We start from the raw sequence: 18,153 nt of genomic DNA, 5'->3' as shown, positions 1-18,153 counted from the left end.
GTGAAATGTAAATGTCACTCACAGTGTTCCTGGTTGTAGGGCAAATGCTCCCTGGTGAAGATTGGTGGATCTGGTTTCCTGTTGAGAGCTCTTCACTGACTCCTGCTTCTCTTTCTTCATGCTGCTTTTCCTCCTCTGTTGCACTTCTTCTCATTCTCCTGTCTTGCTGCCGGCCAAGGAGGATTCAAACTACAGCACTCATGTCTGAGTAGAATCCTCAACAATAACCAAGGATTTCACCATGTTCCACACACTGCCTCAAGACTTCACCAATTTTGAAATACATGGGGCGGGATTTTCCGGTGCGACGCACCCCCGTCGAAGGCGGGATTCTCCGTCTTGCCAGCCGCCCAATGGGGTTTCCCGTTGTGGCAGGCCCCAGGCCATCGGGAAATCCCGGGTGTGGGTGCCCTGCGGACGCAACGGAGATTCCCGACAGCGGAGAATCCAGCCCATGGTTGCAGGAATACACCTCTGGACTTTGGTTTGGACTTGGGACTCAAGTGAAACAATAATTTTTTATTCTGTGGTCTTTGCCTTATTAATCTTTCTTTCTCTACTCCCCCCTCTTTTATTGTGTGAATGGGAAGGAAGGCTATATTGCTACACTCCTCTTGTGTTTGAGTGTTTGCAAGAAGACACCGGATGGATCTTGCGGGGCGGCGGAGGAAAGGAGGCCCTCCTTCAGAGAGGTCGGCCTGCTGACCGGTGGGCACCGATCGCGGGCCAGACCCCATTTGAGGCCCACCCCAGTGCAGGAAACCCCCTCACCCTCCCACGGGCCGCCCCCCCCCCCCCAGCATACCTGCGCTGTTCCCGCCGGCAGCGACCAAGTGTGGACGGCGTCGGTGAGAACCCGCCGTATTGGGCAGGCCGCCGGAGAATCGCCGCTCGCCCGTTGCAAACGGCGAGCGGCGATTCTCCCAGCGGCCAGCCATGATTCTCGCCGCGCCGGTTTGGGGGGGTGGGAGAATCGCGTACGGGCATCGGGGTGGTGTGGCGGGACACGCACGGCGCCCCGGCGATTCTCCCACCCGGCGTGGGGGGGAGAATTCCGCCCACTGCTCCTTTGAGTTTACCTTGGGCAGGATTCTCCGTTTGGTAGATACTGGGATTCACCGTCGAAATTGCGAAATGCAATTGGGCAGAGAATCACCTCCGATGGCAAAATTGCGGTAGGTGCCGGTTTGATGGCAAATTGGGATCCTCTGGCACCCCGAAAATGTCGTAAATGCATTGCTGCCACGCGACATTTAAACACCGTTGGCATATCATTAGCAGGACTGACCCTCTATTCTCCGGGGCCTCCGCGGTTCACCACCCCCGATGGGCGGGGTTCCCGACGCCCGTTCACTTGTGGTCTCAAAAACCGTGAACCTGGCGTCGTGGCTGCTGAGCGAGAGACAAGAGGTAGGAAATGGCGTGGAGTGACTGCGGGCTGCTGACCCGGACACCGGCTATGCTGGATGCGGTGGGGGCCCCCTACCAGGGCAGGGGGAGGGGAGGGGAGGGGGGGGGGGCGAACAGCCGTGGTGCCTCCCCACAGGACTGGGACAGTGCCGACCACCACTACGGCAGCCATCTTGCTGTGCACCCACTGACCACCCACCTCGGCCCCTGGTTGTAGACAGTGACACCGGCCGTATGGGAGCGCCCACCCTCGCACCCCATACCCCCGACAGCGCACCCCTCCCGGCCCCAAACATCCCACCAAACTGGCCGCCACCCACTGGCAGACCACCCAAGGCCACACCTACGGCAGCCCCCAGTGAGGGCAGTGCCAGCCAATGGTACCCCCAGCATCAAGGATGGGCACTAAGATCAGCATACAAAATGATCAGGGGGTTGGATAGGGTGGACAGTGAGAGCCTTCTCCCGCGGATGGAAATGGCTGGCACGAGGGGACATAGCTTTAAACTGAGGGGTAATAGATATAGGACAGTGGTCAGAGGCAGGTTCTTTACGCAAAGAGTAGTGAGGCCGTGGAATGCCCTACCTGCAACAGTAGTGAACTCGCCAACATTGAGGGCATTTAAAAGTTTATTGGATAAACATATGGATGATAATGGCATAGTGTAGGTTAGATGGCTTTTGTTTCGGTGCAACATCGTGGGCCGAAGGGCCTGTACTGCGCTGTATTGTTCTATGTATCTATGTATCAGGGGGTTAGATAGGGTGGACAGTGAGAGCCTTCTCCCGCGGATGGAAATGGCTGGCACGAGGGGACATAGCTTTAAACTGAGGGGTAATAGATATAGGACAGAGGTCAGAGGTAGGTTCTTTACGCAAAGAGTCGTGAGGCCGTGGAATGCCCTACCTGCAACAGTAGTGAACTCGCCAACATTGAGGGCATTTAAAAGTTTATTGGATAAACATATGGATGATAGTGGCATAGTGTAGGTTAGATGGCTTTTGTTTCGGTGCAACATCGTGGGCCGAAGGGCCTGTACTGCGCTGTATCGTTAAAAAAAAAAAAAATCAGGGACTCCATGATGCTGGACACCAACGGGGCAGGGGTAAGGGTATGGGGGGTGGGGTGGGGGCGGGGGGGGGGGGCGGGTGGTGGTGTGTGCCTGCAGTGCCAACCAGGGCCACCGTGTAGCATATGGAACCTGGTTGGGCACTAGAGTATGCACCATGCTAACATGTTGGCCTTTCACCCCTGCAGACAATGGCGTTTGGAGTTCGACCAGCAATGGTGGCTGCCCTGGTGGCCGCCGCAGCTCTGCGAGATGTCCTGCGGCCGCGTGAGCGGGAGCCACTCAAAGAGGAGGGGGAAGCTGCAGCAGCGGAGCGGGCAGCAGCAGAGTGGTCAGCAGCAGAGTGGCCAGTAGAAGAGCGGGCTGCAGAGGGGCAGGTGGCAGACGCACAGGCTGGAGGGCCAGCTGCCCAACAGGTTGAGGAGGAGGAGGGGGTGCATGAGGCCTCATGTGTACCGGAAGGACCTGCCAGACCAGACATGCCCGTCGGAGACTCTGGCTCAGCAGAGAGAGACAGTGCGACATATCTGCCAAATGATGGCACACCTGGTACAGCGTGGGTATGGGGAAGGACACCCGCTCCCTGTGACTGTCAAGGTGACGGTCACTCTGAACTTCTACGTGACGGGGTCCTTCCAGACGCCGAGTGGGGACCTGTCCGGAATCTCACAGAGCTCGGTGACCAGATGCATCCGTGTCATCACGTAGACCTTGTATGCCCAGGCGACTCAATACATCTATTTCGATGTGGACCGAGCCCACCAGGATGCCCGGGGAACGTGGTTCGCCGCCATGGCCGGGATGCCCCGGGTCCAGGGGGTAATCGATGGAATGAATAGCACCCTAAGGGCACCTGTGGATAACAGGCCGCTCCACACAAACCGAAAGGGGTACCACTCAATGACCGTCCAGCTGGTTCGTGACCAGCAACAGCACATCGTACATCTCTGCATCCGATAACCGGGCAGTGTGCATGATTCCTTCATCCTGACACATTCGGCAATTCCTGACATCTTCAAGGGGCACCCACACCCCCTGGCTGCGGGGCTGGGGAGGAGGGGGAAGCACAGCCCACCCACAGGGCCGCCAACCCGGACTATCCCAGCCCCACAACCATTGGACAGAGCACCGAGGCAGGTTGCAACGGTGGTAACAGGTGTTTATTTTGAACAAATATATACAGTCTGCACCCATGCCAACTTAACTGGTGTCTAACTTTCTGGCCTTACGGGCCCTAACACTATGCCTAGCTGGTTCCCCAGATGATACAGCAGGCGTGGAGGCGGCCTGCTGTGACTCCTGCCCTGCGACAATGGTTCCCATTGACGCGCTTTTCCTGGGGCAACCTGGCCTGGATGGGCCTGGCCGTACTCCACCCCGGCGATCTCCCTTTGCTGTGGGACACCTGCCACGTTCAGGGCCTTCCACCCAAGCATGGTGAGGGGCCGCAGTTCTGGTGGGCCCTCTCCGGTCTTCTAGGATTAGGGTGCACAACCTTCTTCTGGGAGAGTGGGCGGGGCGGGGGGGGGGGACTGGAAACACATACAACTAAACTGTTAGACAGTCCGCCGCATGCAGCCCAGGGGTTGGGTAGATGGCAGCCTCAGTGGCCAGGGCACCATGAGCTCAGCTCTGACTTCTCTGAAACCCCAAATATTGCCACCAAAAGGTCCATCACACTATCCTGGCTAGGACCATGAACACTTCCGCCCAGAACCTCTCCAATTTTTCACAACCCCAGAACATGTGAGCGTGATTCGCTGGCCCCCGCCCACACCTCTCACACTCATCTGCTACCCCCTGGAAGAACCCACTCACTCTCACCCGAGTCATATGCACCCTGTGCACCATCTTAAACTTAAACTGTATCAGGCTCATCTTTGCACAGGAGGATATTCCTTTATCCTACACAGTGCCTCACTTCATACTCCCCAATTGATCTCCCCTCCCAACTCTGCTTCCCATTTCTCCTTGATTTTCACCACCCACTCGCCTCCCTGCTCCCCCAGCCTCTTATATACATCCCCAATTCTTCCCTCCCCTTCCACATCCGGAAGCAGCAATTGCTCCAGCAGAGTGTATCCTGGCAAACCTTTGAACACTTAGGGACAATTTAGCACAGTCAATCCATCTAATCTGCACATCTTTGGACTGTGGGAGGAAACTGGAGCAAGCGGAGGAAACCCAGGCAGACACTGGGAGAATGTGCAAACCCCACACAGATAGTCACCCGAGGTCAGAATCAAACCCAGGTTCCTGGCATTGAGAGGCAGCAGTACTAGGCACTGTATAACCCTGCTGCCCATGCCCAGAACAACCTCCAAATCAGCAGAGTTTACCTGCAACAACAGACCCTGCCACTTCTCTGACAGTAGTGTGAACGAGATATGGAAGAGTAGTAACGCCTGCAGACCACCTGAACCTATGAACTCAAAGACTTAAAGGTGGGAGACGGGTTATTGATAATTATGAAAATACAAGCAGTAAACTAGAATGACTTAAAATGCATTTGATAAAAACTTGCGGGGAGGTGTAATATAAGGGTGTGGCACATATAGGGTTAGTGTAAATACTGCCCACACAGTGATGTAAGAGAACATGTAACCAGCACCGACATGCCAATATAGTCTTGGATATAGTCATGTGCACAAACAAGCATGAATATAGTTCCAGGTTGAATATATACATAATTCTTGTAATTAATAAGTGCATACAGTTAACCTACTTAAGACTATGAAGACCTCATTAAGAGCTACTGACCAGTATCCAACATCCTCTAACGCTTATAGAATCCTTTGCTTATAAACACGTGCATTCAATACACAGCAAGGAAGTTATGTGAACCGTTAGAAAACACTGGTTATATCTCAGCTGGAAAATTGTGTCCAGTTCAGCCCACCATACTTCAGGAAGGATGCCAAGGCTTTGAAGAGGATGCAGAGGAGAATCACCAGAATTACCCCAGGGTTAGACTTCAGACATGTAGAGAGATGAGAGAAGCTGTGATCATTCTCCTTGGATCAGAAAAGATTAAGGGCGGGATTCTCCATCCCGCCGCACCATTTTCTGGTGCGGCGCCCCCCCCTGCCGACAGCGGGATTCTCCATCCCGGCGGCCAGCCAATGGGGTTTCCCATTGTGGCCACCCCCACGGTGTCGGGAAATCCGCGGGCGTGAGTGCGCTGCCGACGAAGTGGAGGATCCCGCCGATGGAGAATCCCGCCCTAAGGGCTGATTTGATCATCAACATTTTGAGGAATTTTGACGCAGTGGATACTGGCAGAAGGTTTGGTAAAGAGCAAAAATCCAGAAGGATATGAAAAGATATGTAACGAGGTTGTTAGAATGCACGACCTGCAAAAGCGGTGGAAGCTGTTTCAGCAATAACTTTCAAAAAGGGAATTGGATATATATAAAAAGCAAGAGGGTAGCCAGGGAAAGGGTTGGCCCACTGAAGGACAGGGGAGCGAATCTATGTGTGGAGCCAGAGGAAATGGGCGAGGTACTAAATGAATACTTTGCATCAGTGTTCACCAAAGAAGGAATTGGTGGATGTTGAGACTGGAGAAGTGTGCGTAGATAGCCTTGGTCACATTGAGATCCAAAAAGACGAGGTGTTGGGCGTCTTGAAAAATATTACGGTGGATAAGTCCCCAGGGCCTGATGGGATCTACCCCAGAATACTGAAGGAGGCAAGAGAGGAAATTGCTGAGGCCTTGACAGAAATCTATGGATCCTCACTGTCTACAGGTGATGCCCCAGAGGACTGGAGAATAGCCGATGTTGTTCCTTTGTTTAAGAAGGGTAGCAGGTTGCTGCCTCACGGCGCTGAGGTCCCAGGTTCGATCCCGGCTGTGGGTCACTGCCCGTGCGGAGTTTGCACATTCTCCCTGTGTTTTCGTGGGTTTCGCCCCCACAATCCAAAGATGTGCAGGCTAGGTGGATTGGCCACACTAAATTGCACTTAATTGGAAAAAATGAATTGGGTACTCTAAATTTATAACAAAAAAAAAAAAAGAATGGTCGCAAGGATAATCGAGGGAACTACAGGCCAGTGAGCCTTACGTCAGTGGTAGGGAAATTACTGGAGAGAATTCTTCGAGACAGGATCTACTCCCATTTGGAAGCAAGTGGTCATATTAACGAGAGGCAGCACGGTTTTGTAAAGAGGAGGTTGTGTCTCACTAACTTGATAGAGTTCTTCGAGGAGGTCACAAAGATGATTGATGCAGGTAGGACAGTGGATGTTGTCTACATGGACTTCAGTAAGGCCTTTGACCAGGTCCCTCATGCCAGTCTGGTACGAAAGGTGAAGTCACACAGGATCATAGGTGAGCTGGCAAGATGGATACAGAACTGGCTAGGTCATAGAAGGCAGAGAGTAGCAATGGAAGGGTGCTTTTCTGATTGGAGGGCTGTGACTAGTGGTGTTTCGCAGGGATCAGTGCTGGGGCCTTTGCTGTTCGTCGTATATATAAATGATTTGGAGGAAAATGTAACTGGTCTGACTAGTAAGTTTGCAGACGACACAAAGGTTGGTGGAATTGCAGATAGTGATGAGGACTGTCAGAGGATACAGCAGGATTTAGATTGTTTGGAGACATGGGCGGAGAGATGGCAGATGGAGTTTAATCCGGACAAATGTGAGATATTGATTTTGGAAGGTCTAATACAGGTAGGGATTATACAGTGAATGGTAGAACCCTCAAGAGTATTGACAGTCAGAGAGATCTTGGTGTACAGGTCCACAGGTCACTGAAAGGGGCAACACAGGTGGAGAAGGTAGTCAAGAAGGCATACGGCATGCTTGCCTTCATTGGCCGGGGCATTGAGTATAAAAATTGGCAAGTCATGTTGCAGCTGTATAGAATCTTAGTTAGGCCACACTTGGAGTACAGTGTTCAATTCTGGTCGCCACAATACCAGAAGGATGTGGAGGCTTTAGAGAGGGTGCAGAAGAGATTCATCAGGATGTTGCCTGGTATGGAGGGCATTAGCTACGAGGAGAGGTTGAATAAACTTGGTTTGTTCTCACTGGAACGAAGGAGGTTGAGGGGTGACCTGATAGAAATTATGAGGGGCATAGACAGAGTGGATACTCAGAGACTTTTTCCCAGGGTAGAGGGGTCAATTACTAGGGGGCATAGGTTTTAGGTGCGAGGGTCGAGGTTTAGAGGAGATGTACAAGGAAGTTTTTTACACAGAGGATAGTGGGTGCCTAGAACTTGCTGCCAGAGGAGGTGGTGGAAGCAGGGACGATAGTGACGTTTAAGGGGCATCGTGACAAATACATGAACAGGATGGGAATAGAGGGATACGACCCCGGAAATGTAGAAGATTTTAGTTTAGACGGGCAGCATGGTCGGTGCAGGCTTGGAGGACCGAAGGGCCTGTTCCTGTGCTGTACTTTTCTTTGTTCTTTGTACTTGAGAAGGAAAGATTTGTGAGGCTACAGGAAAAAGAATCTTTCAAGTGGGACAAATAGAATAATGCTTACAAAGAACTGCCACAGGCACAATTGACAGAAAGGCCTCTTTCCATATGATTGTATAAAAAATGAGTTAAATGAATGGCAATGAAAGACACACACAAATCCTGTACCTTGACTCATGTAGATAGACAGGTTATTGGCCCTGGACTAATACAGGACCAACAGCACAGCAGCACCTGCTGGCAGGTCACTGTAATACTGACATGAGAAATGCCTCACAACCATCACTGATTAGTGCGAAGATAACAAAAATGGTGAAATCCAGCAACAATATCATTTTAATATCACAATAATTTTTTTAGTTGTTTTTATTTATAAATTTAGAGTATCCAATTCATTTTATCCAATTAGGGGCAATGTAGCGTGGCCAATCCACCTACCCTGCACATAGGGCAGCACGGTAGCATTGTGGATAGCACAATTGCTTCACAGCTCCAGGGTCCCAGGTTCGATTCCGGCTTGGGTCACTGTCTGTGCGGAGTCTGCACGTCCTCCCCGTGTGTGCGTGGGTTTCCTCCGGGTGCTCCGGTTTCCTCCCACAGTCCAAAGATGTGCAGGTTAGGTGGATTGGCCATGATAAATTGCCCTTAGTGTCCAAAATTGCCCTTGGTGTTGGGTGGGGTTACTGGGTTATGGGGATAGGGTAGAGGTGTGGACCTCGGATGGGGTGCTCTTTCCGGGAGCCGGTGCAGACTCGATGGGCCGAATGGCCTCCTTCTGCACTGTAAATTCTATGAAATCTATGAAATCTTTGGGTTGTGGGGGCAAAACCCACGCAAACACGGTGAGAATGTGCAAACTCCACACGGACAGTGACCCAGAGCCGGGATCGAACCTGGGACCTCGGCCCGTGAGGCAGCAGTGCTAACCACTGCACCACCGTGCTGTCCCTATATTACAATAATTTATGTTGTGAATTTGCATGGTCAAATAATGAAATGACATTTTCTTCAACATCTTTCTTCTCTGCAGTCAGGATTTCTCAACAGACACAGGATTATCTTGTTATTTGAACAGTTCTATGATAAATACGCAGGCAACCAAAGAGCTCGATTCCGCAATCCAAGAGAATGTGAGTACAGATGAGAAGGGAACCAAGTAGAGGGTCAACAACAGTGAACAGGCAACTGGGATGAATGAGAGAGGTTCTGGACGTTTGATAATTTTTTCTTTGGTATTGTTGGAAATTGTGTTCAGGTTTCCAAACCGGACTAAAGAATTCATTTGCCATGGGCCCGGCAATTCTCCGGGCCATATCGGAAGCGAGAGCCCGGTGCTCTACGCTGCCGCCCTGCTAGCCCCCAGCAAAATGGGGAATCGGTGGCTGTTTTGCGCCATTTTTTCTGGTGTAAAACACCACCGTTCCCACGTCGGGGTGGGATCATAGCCCCAGAATCGGAGAATCCAGCCCCCTGTTTTCCGCTGCTAAGATTGGAAATCCTGATCAGGCGGAGAATCCTGCGTCGGCGCAAAAACGGGATCGGTGCTGGACGGGCAGACCTGTCCCCATTCTCCCGTCCAACTCTGCCACCCATAATGGTGCCACACATGCAAACGGCTCATATGGATTCACTTGAAAGAGATTAACTGGCCTGAAGCCCGAATCCCCCCCCCCCCCATTATGCTCCGACTCTTACAGCGGGAACCCCACCGGGCAGGCTTTGGTGTGAGTATTGCCAAGCACTGTCCTGGCGCAATGGACCCTGAGTGGGGTCAAGGGGTTCAAGGGGTTCAGCTCATTGCTCATGCGCCCCTCTGCTGCTGCCAGTGTCCTGGGGGTTGGGTGAGATCAGGCTGTGGGTAAGGCTGTCTGGACTGCCCCTTCCAGCCCTGGGCATCCTGAAGATCACTCTTGGCATGGTGATCTCAGACAGCTCTCTGTTCAAAATCAGCATCTGTGTCTGACCTGTTTAAACACTGAAGTGGCTTTCTCACTCTGAACCAGCTGATGAATAGATCAGACAGTTGAAGATGCAAGACAGCATGACTTTCCCTTTCCTCACACCTGCTCCCGAAGCCCTATACTTTTGAAACGTCTGCTTTTTGAAGTGTTTGAGCCTTCCTAGAAAGCCCACAGCACTTAAAAAGCTGTGAAATCCCCTGAGATCCCTTGAAATGCTTAGCATTCATGCAATTTCACAGTGAAGTACCATACTCCCCACCCCCAAGTTTCACATATCTGGCTCTCCCACATCCTCTTTGGCGCCCCCACTTCAATTGGCACCCTGGAGCGTAATGTCAACCTGAACGCTCCCCTCTGATATCACCTTCGGTGGTGAGGTCGAGAGGTTCTCCTTTTTATATAGCTGTTGTAAATCATGTCAGCGTGCGTCACGCCACATCCAATGGATATTCAGTGAGGGGAGTGCTCGCCAATGTTATATTAATGTATTTAAATGAGGGTCCAGGCCTTCCATTCAATTTCACAGTGAACTAGCCTTTGATTGACAGCTTAATGGTTTAAACACAGCAGGCAGGAGGTTTGTTTATTTAATTTTCCCTTCAGGCTTGAATGCACCTCAAGCACCCTCCATTGATCCTAACCGTAATGTTTATAAAGAGCCTTGTTCTGATTGACAGCTGCTGGCCACTTCAAAAACGCTAAGTGCTTTCACTTTCTCTTTTCTAACCACAGCCCGAGCCTACCCAACACCCAGGATCCTTGGGCAACCCTCGCTCTGCAGCCTAGCAATGGCAGAGGGGCACTTGAACAATGAACTAACCTACTTGACACCCCTCAGGGTCCAGCGTGCCAGGCTACAGTGTCACTGCCAGGGTGTCAGTACCATGGTGCAAGGGGCAGTGCACCGTTGGCAATGCCAGGGGCTGGCCTGACCGGGGGCCCTGAAAGAGGCAGCCTGGATGTGAGTGGGGGAGGGTTCAGTTCACCCTCATGCATGCGTGGTGTGTGTGTGTGTGGGGGGACGGGGGGACGGGGGGGGGACGGAGATGCCCCTGGTGGGGGGGGGGGAGGATGCCCTCCTTGTTGAAGGATTGGGGATGCTCCCCTTGTCATTGGGGGCTCAGCATTTGCGCTGTGGGGTTAAGGGGACCTGCTCCTGGTTGCTGGGATTACGCCACCCATTCAAAATTGCGGCCCAAGATCCGTACGTGCAGGGAAACAGACATGTTCACCCCTGTGCTTAATTTACCGGAGCAAAGGTATGTGAATACCACCTCAGTGACACTCCTAGTGCCTGAACAAAGAACAAAGGACAATCCAACACAGGAACAGGTTCTTCAGCCCTCCAGACCTGTACCAGTCATGGTACCAACCGTTGTCAAAACCCTCAGCACTTCCTGGTGCCACATCCCTCTATACCCATCCTATCCATGCATTTGTCGAGATGCCTTTTGATGCCGTTAATGTATCTGCTTCCACAACCTCCCCAGGCAACGCGTTCCAGACACTTACCACCCGCTGCCTAAAAAATCTGCCTTGCACATCTCCTCTAAACTTTGCCTGCGGGACAGTCCCGATTCTCCACTGGTGAGAGCACTTAGTTTGTGAAACACAGAATCCTGCCCTTAGTCATTCTTTGGGAGAATCGCCCCATAAATGTGAATTGCAGTAGGAATCGCACTGGGACAGCCGACAAGATTATGCCCAAAATGGCACTGGGGGCGCGATTCGTCCCCTCCTGTTCCATCCGGAGCACCTCCCCTATTCCGGGAAAATAGTGGGAGAGCCCCTAAATGAGGTTCATGCAGGTCGCCAAATGGAGCATGATGCACCCAAACACGACTGTTAGAAAAGAGGAACTGAAAGCACTCAGCATTTTTGAAGTTGTCTGCACCTGTCAATCAAGACAAAGATGTTTAAAAACTTTGCGGTTTGGATCAATATGGGGGCACTTCAGATGCATTCAATCTGAAGGGAAAGATAAATAAACAACACTCCTGCCTGCCGCATATAAAACATTAATCGGTCAATCGAAGGCTAGTTAAAGGTATTGGTCCGTGAAATTGAATGTAAATAAAGCATTTTAAATGCTCTCAGGGGATTTTAATGCTTTTCAAGGATTGTGTGCATTCTAGAATGGCTCAGGGACTTGAAAAAGCTGCAGTGTTAAAAGCCACGGGGCTGAGTGAGCAGCTGGCAGGAAAGGGAAAGTACTTGAGTCTTCCGGGATTGTGCCAAGATCTGGTCATCAGCTATCAAACAGAGCAGGTTAAAGTGAGCAGGAAATTCCAAAGTTTTCAGAGGAAACAGGCAAGGATGATGATTTTGATCAGAGAGCTGCCTAAAATGGGTGGGTTTCCTCCGGGTGCTCCGGTTTCCTCCCACAGTCCAAAGACGTGCAGGTTAGGTGGATTGGCCATGCTAAATTGCCCTTGGTGTCCAAAAAGATTAGGAGGGGTTATTGGGTTATGGGGATAGGGTGGAAGTGAGGGCTTAAGTGGGTCGGTGCAGACTCGATGGGCTGAATGGCCTCCTTCTGCACTGTATGTTCTATGCTCCTTGTTCTATGTAAAATCGGCTTGCCAAGAGTAGTCTTCAGGTTTCCCAGGGCTAAAAAGGGAAGTCCATCCCAGGGGAGAGTCCGGAGGCCAACCCCTTACCCCAGCCTGAGCCCAAACAACTCCCAGGACCCTTGGTAGACCCTCCCTCTGCAGCCTGGCAATTGCAGAGGGGTACATGGGAAATGGAGTCCATCACAACAGGCCTGTGCTTTTCAAGACCTGCACCAAAGTTTGCCGGGTCGAGTTCCTGCTGTGTGGAGCATAGCGAGAGGGCTCACTATCGGGGTTCAACCCAGCGAATTATTTGAAAACGAGAGGTTGGGCATAATTATATGCTTCCTGCCCGCTCTGGTCTGCCGCCCAGCACCGATCCCGATTTGGGGCTAATCGGGCTTCGCGATTTTAGCGGGGAGCAGCAGAGAATCCCAACCTTAGTCATTTTGGGGGAGAATTGCACTCATAATGTTTCTATAGGTGGATAATGATTCAGTTCTCAGATTTAAATTTAGATTTCAAAGCGTTAGTCCAGCACAAGTAAGAACGGCCACAGAGTAGGCCGCAGAGCCCTTTGAGCCTGCTCCGCCATTTAGTAAGATCATGGCTGATCTAACACTCACGAAGTTCATGGGAGGAGATTTTAACTGTGTGCTGGAGCCGAGGTGGATAGGTCGAGCCCCAGGTCGATGGGGAGAGTACGAATGGCAAGGCCGCTGGGGGGTTTATGGAGGATGGGTATGGTGGATCCATGGCGCTTTCAGAACCCAGGGGAAGGGCGTATTCCTTCTTTTCACACGTCTATAAGGTGTATTCGAGGATTGATTACTTTGTAGTGAGACGGGAGATTTTGGTTGGGTTGGAAGGGGCAGAGTATGCGGGAATAGTTAACTCGGACCATGCACCCGACTGGCTGGAGATTTGGTTTAGAACAGGACGAGAGCAGAGGCTGGGGTGGAGGTTTGACTCGGGGGTTGTTGGTGGATGGAGGTTTTTGTGATAAGGTGCGGTTGGCGATTAGGGAGTATGTGGAGTTGAATCAGAATGGGGAGGTGACGGCAGCCATTTTTGGGGAAGCACTGAAGTCAGTGGTCCGGGGAGAAATTATTGTGTTTAAGGCTCATGCAGATAGGGAAAAGAGGGAGGAACATAGAACATTACAGCGCAGTACAGGCCCTTCAGCCCTCGATGTTGCGCCGACCTGTGAAACCACTCTAAAGCCCATTTACACTATTCCCTTATCGTCCATATGTCTATCCAATGACCATTTGAATACCCTGAGTGTCGGCGAGTCCACTACTGTTGCAGGCAGGGCATTCCACACCCTTACTACTCTCTGAGTAAAGAACCTACCTCTGACGTCTGTCTTATATCTATCTCCCCTCAATTTAAAGCTATGTCCCCTCGTGCTAGACATCACCATCCGAGGAAAAAGGCTCTCACTGTCCACCCTATCCAATCCTCTGATCATCTTGTATGCCTCAATTAAGTATCCTCTTAATTTTATTCTCTCTAACGAAAACAGCATCAAGGCTCTCAGCCTTTCCTCATAAGATCTGTCTTCCATACCAGGCAACATCCTTGTAAATCTCCTCTGCACCCTTTCCAATGCTTCCACATCCTTCCTATAATGCGGCGACCAGAATTTCACGCAATACTCCAAATGCAGCAACACCAGAGTTTTGTACAGCTGCAACATAACCTCATGGCTCCGAAACTCAATCCCTCTACCAATAAAAGCTAACACACCGTACGCCTTCTGAACAACCCTCTCAACCTGAGTGGCAACTTTCAGGGATCTATGTACATGGACACTGAGATCTCTCTGCTCATCCACACTGCCAAGAATCTTACCATTAGCCCAGTACTTTGCCTTCCTGTTATTCCTTCCAAAATGAATCACCTCACACTTTTCTGCATTAAACTCCATTTGCCACCTCTCAGCCCAGCGCTGCAGCTTATCTATGTCCCTCTGTAACTTGTAACATCCTTCCGCACTGTTCACAACTCGACCGACTTTAGTGTCATCTGCAAATTTACTCACCCATCCTTCTACGCCCTCCTCCAGGTCATTTATAAAAATGACAAACAGTAGTGGCCCCAAAACAGATCCTTGTGGTACACCACTAGTAACTGGACTCCAGTCTGAACACTTCCCACGTGACCATCTCGTGAGCAAGATAGTGGAGGTGGACAGGGAATATTCGAGGGCCCCCACCGTGGAGGGATTGGCGAGGAGGAAAATGTTGCAGGGGCAGTTTGACAGGCTGCCAACGGGGAGGACGGTCGGGCAACTGCGTAGGGCAAGAGGGGTGCGATACGAGTATGAGAGAAGGCGAGCTGCATGCTGGCGCATCAGCTGCGGAGGTAGGCTACATCCAGGGAAATATTGCAAATACGGACTGGCGATGTGGTGTCAGAGCCAGGGAAGATAAATGAGGCATTTAGGAACTTTATGAGGCAGACCCAGGAGGAGAGGAGGTGGACATGGGGCGGTTTCTGGACAAGCCGGAATTTCCCCAGGTGGAGGAAGCAAAGAGGCAGGCGTTGGAGGAGCCCCTGGGGCTGAGGGAGGTGCTGGATAGTATCAGGGGTATGAAGTCGGGGAAGGCCCCTGGGCCGGATGGGTACCCGGCAGAATTTTCTAAGGAATTTGCAGCGGACCTGGCACCACATCTGTTGGGGGCGTTTAATGAAGCACTGGAGAAGGGGGAGTTGCCGGAGACGATGAAGCAGGCAGTAATCACACTAATCCCGAAAAAGGGGAAGGACCAGGTGGAATGTGGGTCATATAGACCCATATCACTATTGAACACGGATGTGAAAGTATTGGCTCAGTTGTTGGTGGGGAAGATGGAGGATTGTGTCCCCAGGGTGGTGGCAGAAGATCAAACAGGCTTTGTGAAGGTCAGGCAGCTCGCGAGTAATATAAGACGGCTGTTGAATGTGGTGATGAATCCGTTGGGGGCTCTGGTACCGGAGGTGATGATGTCCACGAATGTGGAGAAGGCATTTGATCGGGTGGAGTGGCGGTACTTGTTCGAGGTTTTGCGAAGGTTTGGGTTTGGGCTGAGATTTCTGGCATGGGTACAGTTGCTGTTTGTGGCACTAAGGGCAAGGGTTAGGACGAATGATACGAGCTCAGGAAGCTTTGACTTACACAGGAGTACGAGGCAGGGGTGCCCGCTGTCGCCGCTGCACTGGCCATAGAGCCATTGGCGATGGCTCTCAGGAGGTCGGCAGAGTGGCGGGGGATTATGAGGGGACAGAGGGAGCATCAGGTGTCGCTCTATGCTGAAGACATCTTGCTGTATGTTTTGGATCCGTTGGAGAGTATGGGAAGGATTATGGGTCTGCTGGGGAGGTTTGGAGGGTTCTCAGGATACAAGCTGAATGTCGGGAAAAGCGAGGTATTCCCGGTGAATGAGCTGGCACAGCGGGCTAATTTAGGGGGGATGCCATTCACGGTAGCGAGGGATAGGTTTAGGTACTTGGGGATTCAGGTAGCGAGAGAATAGACGGGGCTCACAAGTGGAACTTAACGAAGCTGGTGAGGAGGCTAGGGAGGATCTTAAGAGGTGGGATACACTGCACTTAACATTGGCGGGGAGGGTCCAAGTGGTGACAATGAATATTCTGCCGAGGTTCTTGTATATCTTTCAAGCTCTCCCGATCTTTATACCAAAGGCCTTCTTTCAGAAAGTTGACACGATCATTTCAGACGTTGTATGGGCGGGGAAGGTGCCGAGGGTGGGGAGGACCCTGCTACAGAGGCAGAGGCAGCAGGGGGTGTTGGCGTTGCCGATCTTGCTTCATTATTATTGGACGGCGAATGTGGACAAGGTGCGGCGGTGGTGGGAAGGAGAAGAGGTAGAGTGGGTTAGGATGGAGGAGGAATCTTGTAAGGGATCTAGTTTGAGGGCTATGGTGACGGCGGTGTTGCCAATGGCTCCGAGTAGGTATTCAGGGAGCCCGGTGGTGCAGTCCACAGTGAAGAGATGGAATCAGTTGAGGGGGCATTTTAGGGTGGAAGGGATGTCAGTGCTAACGCCACTGTGCGAGAATAATGGATTTGAGCCGAGGGGGATGGATAGTGTAAACAGGAGGTGGAGGGAAGTGAGGCAGGTCAAGTTGAGGGATCTGTATTTGGAGGGAGGGCTCGCCAGCCTGGAGGAGCTAAGGGAGAGGGTAGCGCTACCGAGGGGGACTGAGTTTGGGGGTGGGATTCTCCCTTCTGGTGACTAAATCCCCACGCCCGCCGAAAATGGGCGAGAATCACTCCGGACTTTTTCCTCGAAGATTCTTAGTTTTCAAGGGGGCCAGGAAGGCCCCGGCGTGCGCCACGCAGCTCCGGCTGCCGGCGGGGCCCCGCAGTTATGCCCGTGTGGCCGCGCATGCATATGGTGGCCGGCCGTGGGTCTGCACATGCCCGCGGCGGCTGTCTTCGCGCTGGCCCCGCGCAACATGGTGGCGACCCATAGGTGCCCAGCGCGGAAGAACATGGCTCCCCCTCCCCCGGAATGAGCGTCTCGTCGATCGGTAGCCCCCGATCGCGGGCCTGGCCGCTGTGGAGGCCCCACCCCGGAGTTGGATCCCCCCTGTCCCCCCATCAGGACAGCCCCCACAGCCAGAACGCCGATGTCCCGCCGGGTGGGACCACATGTGAACCATGCCGGCGGGACTCGGAGGGCACTCAGCCCATCGAGCACGGAGAATCGTCGCAGGGGCCACTTTCAACAGCCCCCGATCGGTGGCGCGTCACCCACACGCGGGCGCCTGGCGGGTCCGCGGAGAATCGCAGAAATGCCGTCACGCCGGATTTCCGGTGTGAACGGCTATTCTACGCTTCTGCGCCGGACTCGATTCCGGCGGGGAGGGTCGGAGAATCCCGCCCCGGGTATCTGCAGGTTAGGGACTTTGCGCGAAAGGTCTGGAGGGGGTTCCCTAGGCTGCCGGGATGCACTCTGCGGGAGCGACTGCTGCTTCCGGATGCAAAAGGGGAAGGAAGAATTGGGGATATATATATAAGTGGCAGGGGAGCAGGGAGGCGAGCGGGTCGTGAAGATCAAGGAGAAATGGGAAGCGAAGTTGGGAGGGGAGATCAATTGGGGAGTATGGAGTGAGGCACTGCAAAGGATAAACGGGACCTCCTCTTGTGCAAGGATGAGCCTGATATAGTTTAAGATGGTGCACAGCGTGCATATGACTCGGGCGAGAATGAGTGGGTTCTTTCAGGGGGTAACAGATGAGTGTGAGAGGTGTGGGCGGGGCCAGCGAATCACGCGCACATGTTTTGGAGTTGCGAAAAATTGGGAAGATTCTGGGTGTGAGTGCTCTTAGCCAGGATAGTGGAGGAAGAGGTGGACACGGACTCTGTGGTAACGATATTTGTGGTTTATAGAGAGGAGGAAGGCCGATATCGTGGTCTTCGCCTCTCTGATTGCACACTGCAAATTTTGCTTGATTGGCCGTCGGCATCGCCACCGGGGGTAGTGGCTTGGTTGGGTGACCTGTACGACTTCCTGCGATTAGAGAAGGTAAAGTATGAGTTAAGGGGCTCTTCAGGGGGGTTTGAGGAAAGGTGGGGTATGTCTGTGACCGTGTTTGAGGGGTTGTTCGTCATGGGGAAGGGGGGGGTGAAAAAGGGGAAAAATCTGTATAGATTGTATCGTTGATTGTTGGGAAGTATGTTTCCCGGGGTGTTTATTCGCTGTAACCTGTTTTG

General features: G+C 52.2%; 1 protein-coding gene across 1 annotated transcript in view; it reads left to right on the top strand.

Annotated features, from left to right (window-relative positions):
* The window catches only part of LOC140387119 (EF-hand calcium-binding domain-containing protein 5-like), a 254,349-nt gene that overhangs the window by 111,455 nt on the left and 124,741 nt on the right, over positions 1–18,153 (top strand). The window contains exon 7 of the mRNA XM_072470130.1: positions 8,943–9,042. Within this exon, the coding sequence (XP_072326231.1) occupies positions 8,943–9,042 (100 nt within the window). The remainder of the gene's footprint in view (positions 1–8,942; positions 9,043–18,153) is intronic.

The sequence above is a fragment of the Scyliorhinus torazame genome, chromosome 12, assembly GCF_047496885.1.
Source record: "Scyliorhinus torazame isolate Kashiwa2021f chromosome 12, sScyTor2.1, whole genome shotgun sequence".
In the NCBI taxonomy this organism is placed as follows: domain Eukaryota; kingdom Metazoa; phylum Chordata; class Chondrichthyes; order Carcharhiniformes; family Scyliorhinidae; genus Scyliorhinus; species Scyliorhinus torazame.
Note: the sequence above shows the minus strand (reverse complement) of the source record. Positions and strands in the feature narration are given on the sequence as shown.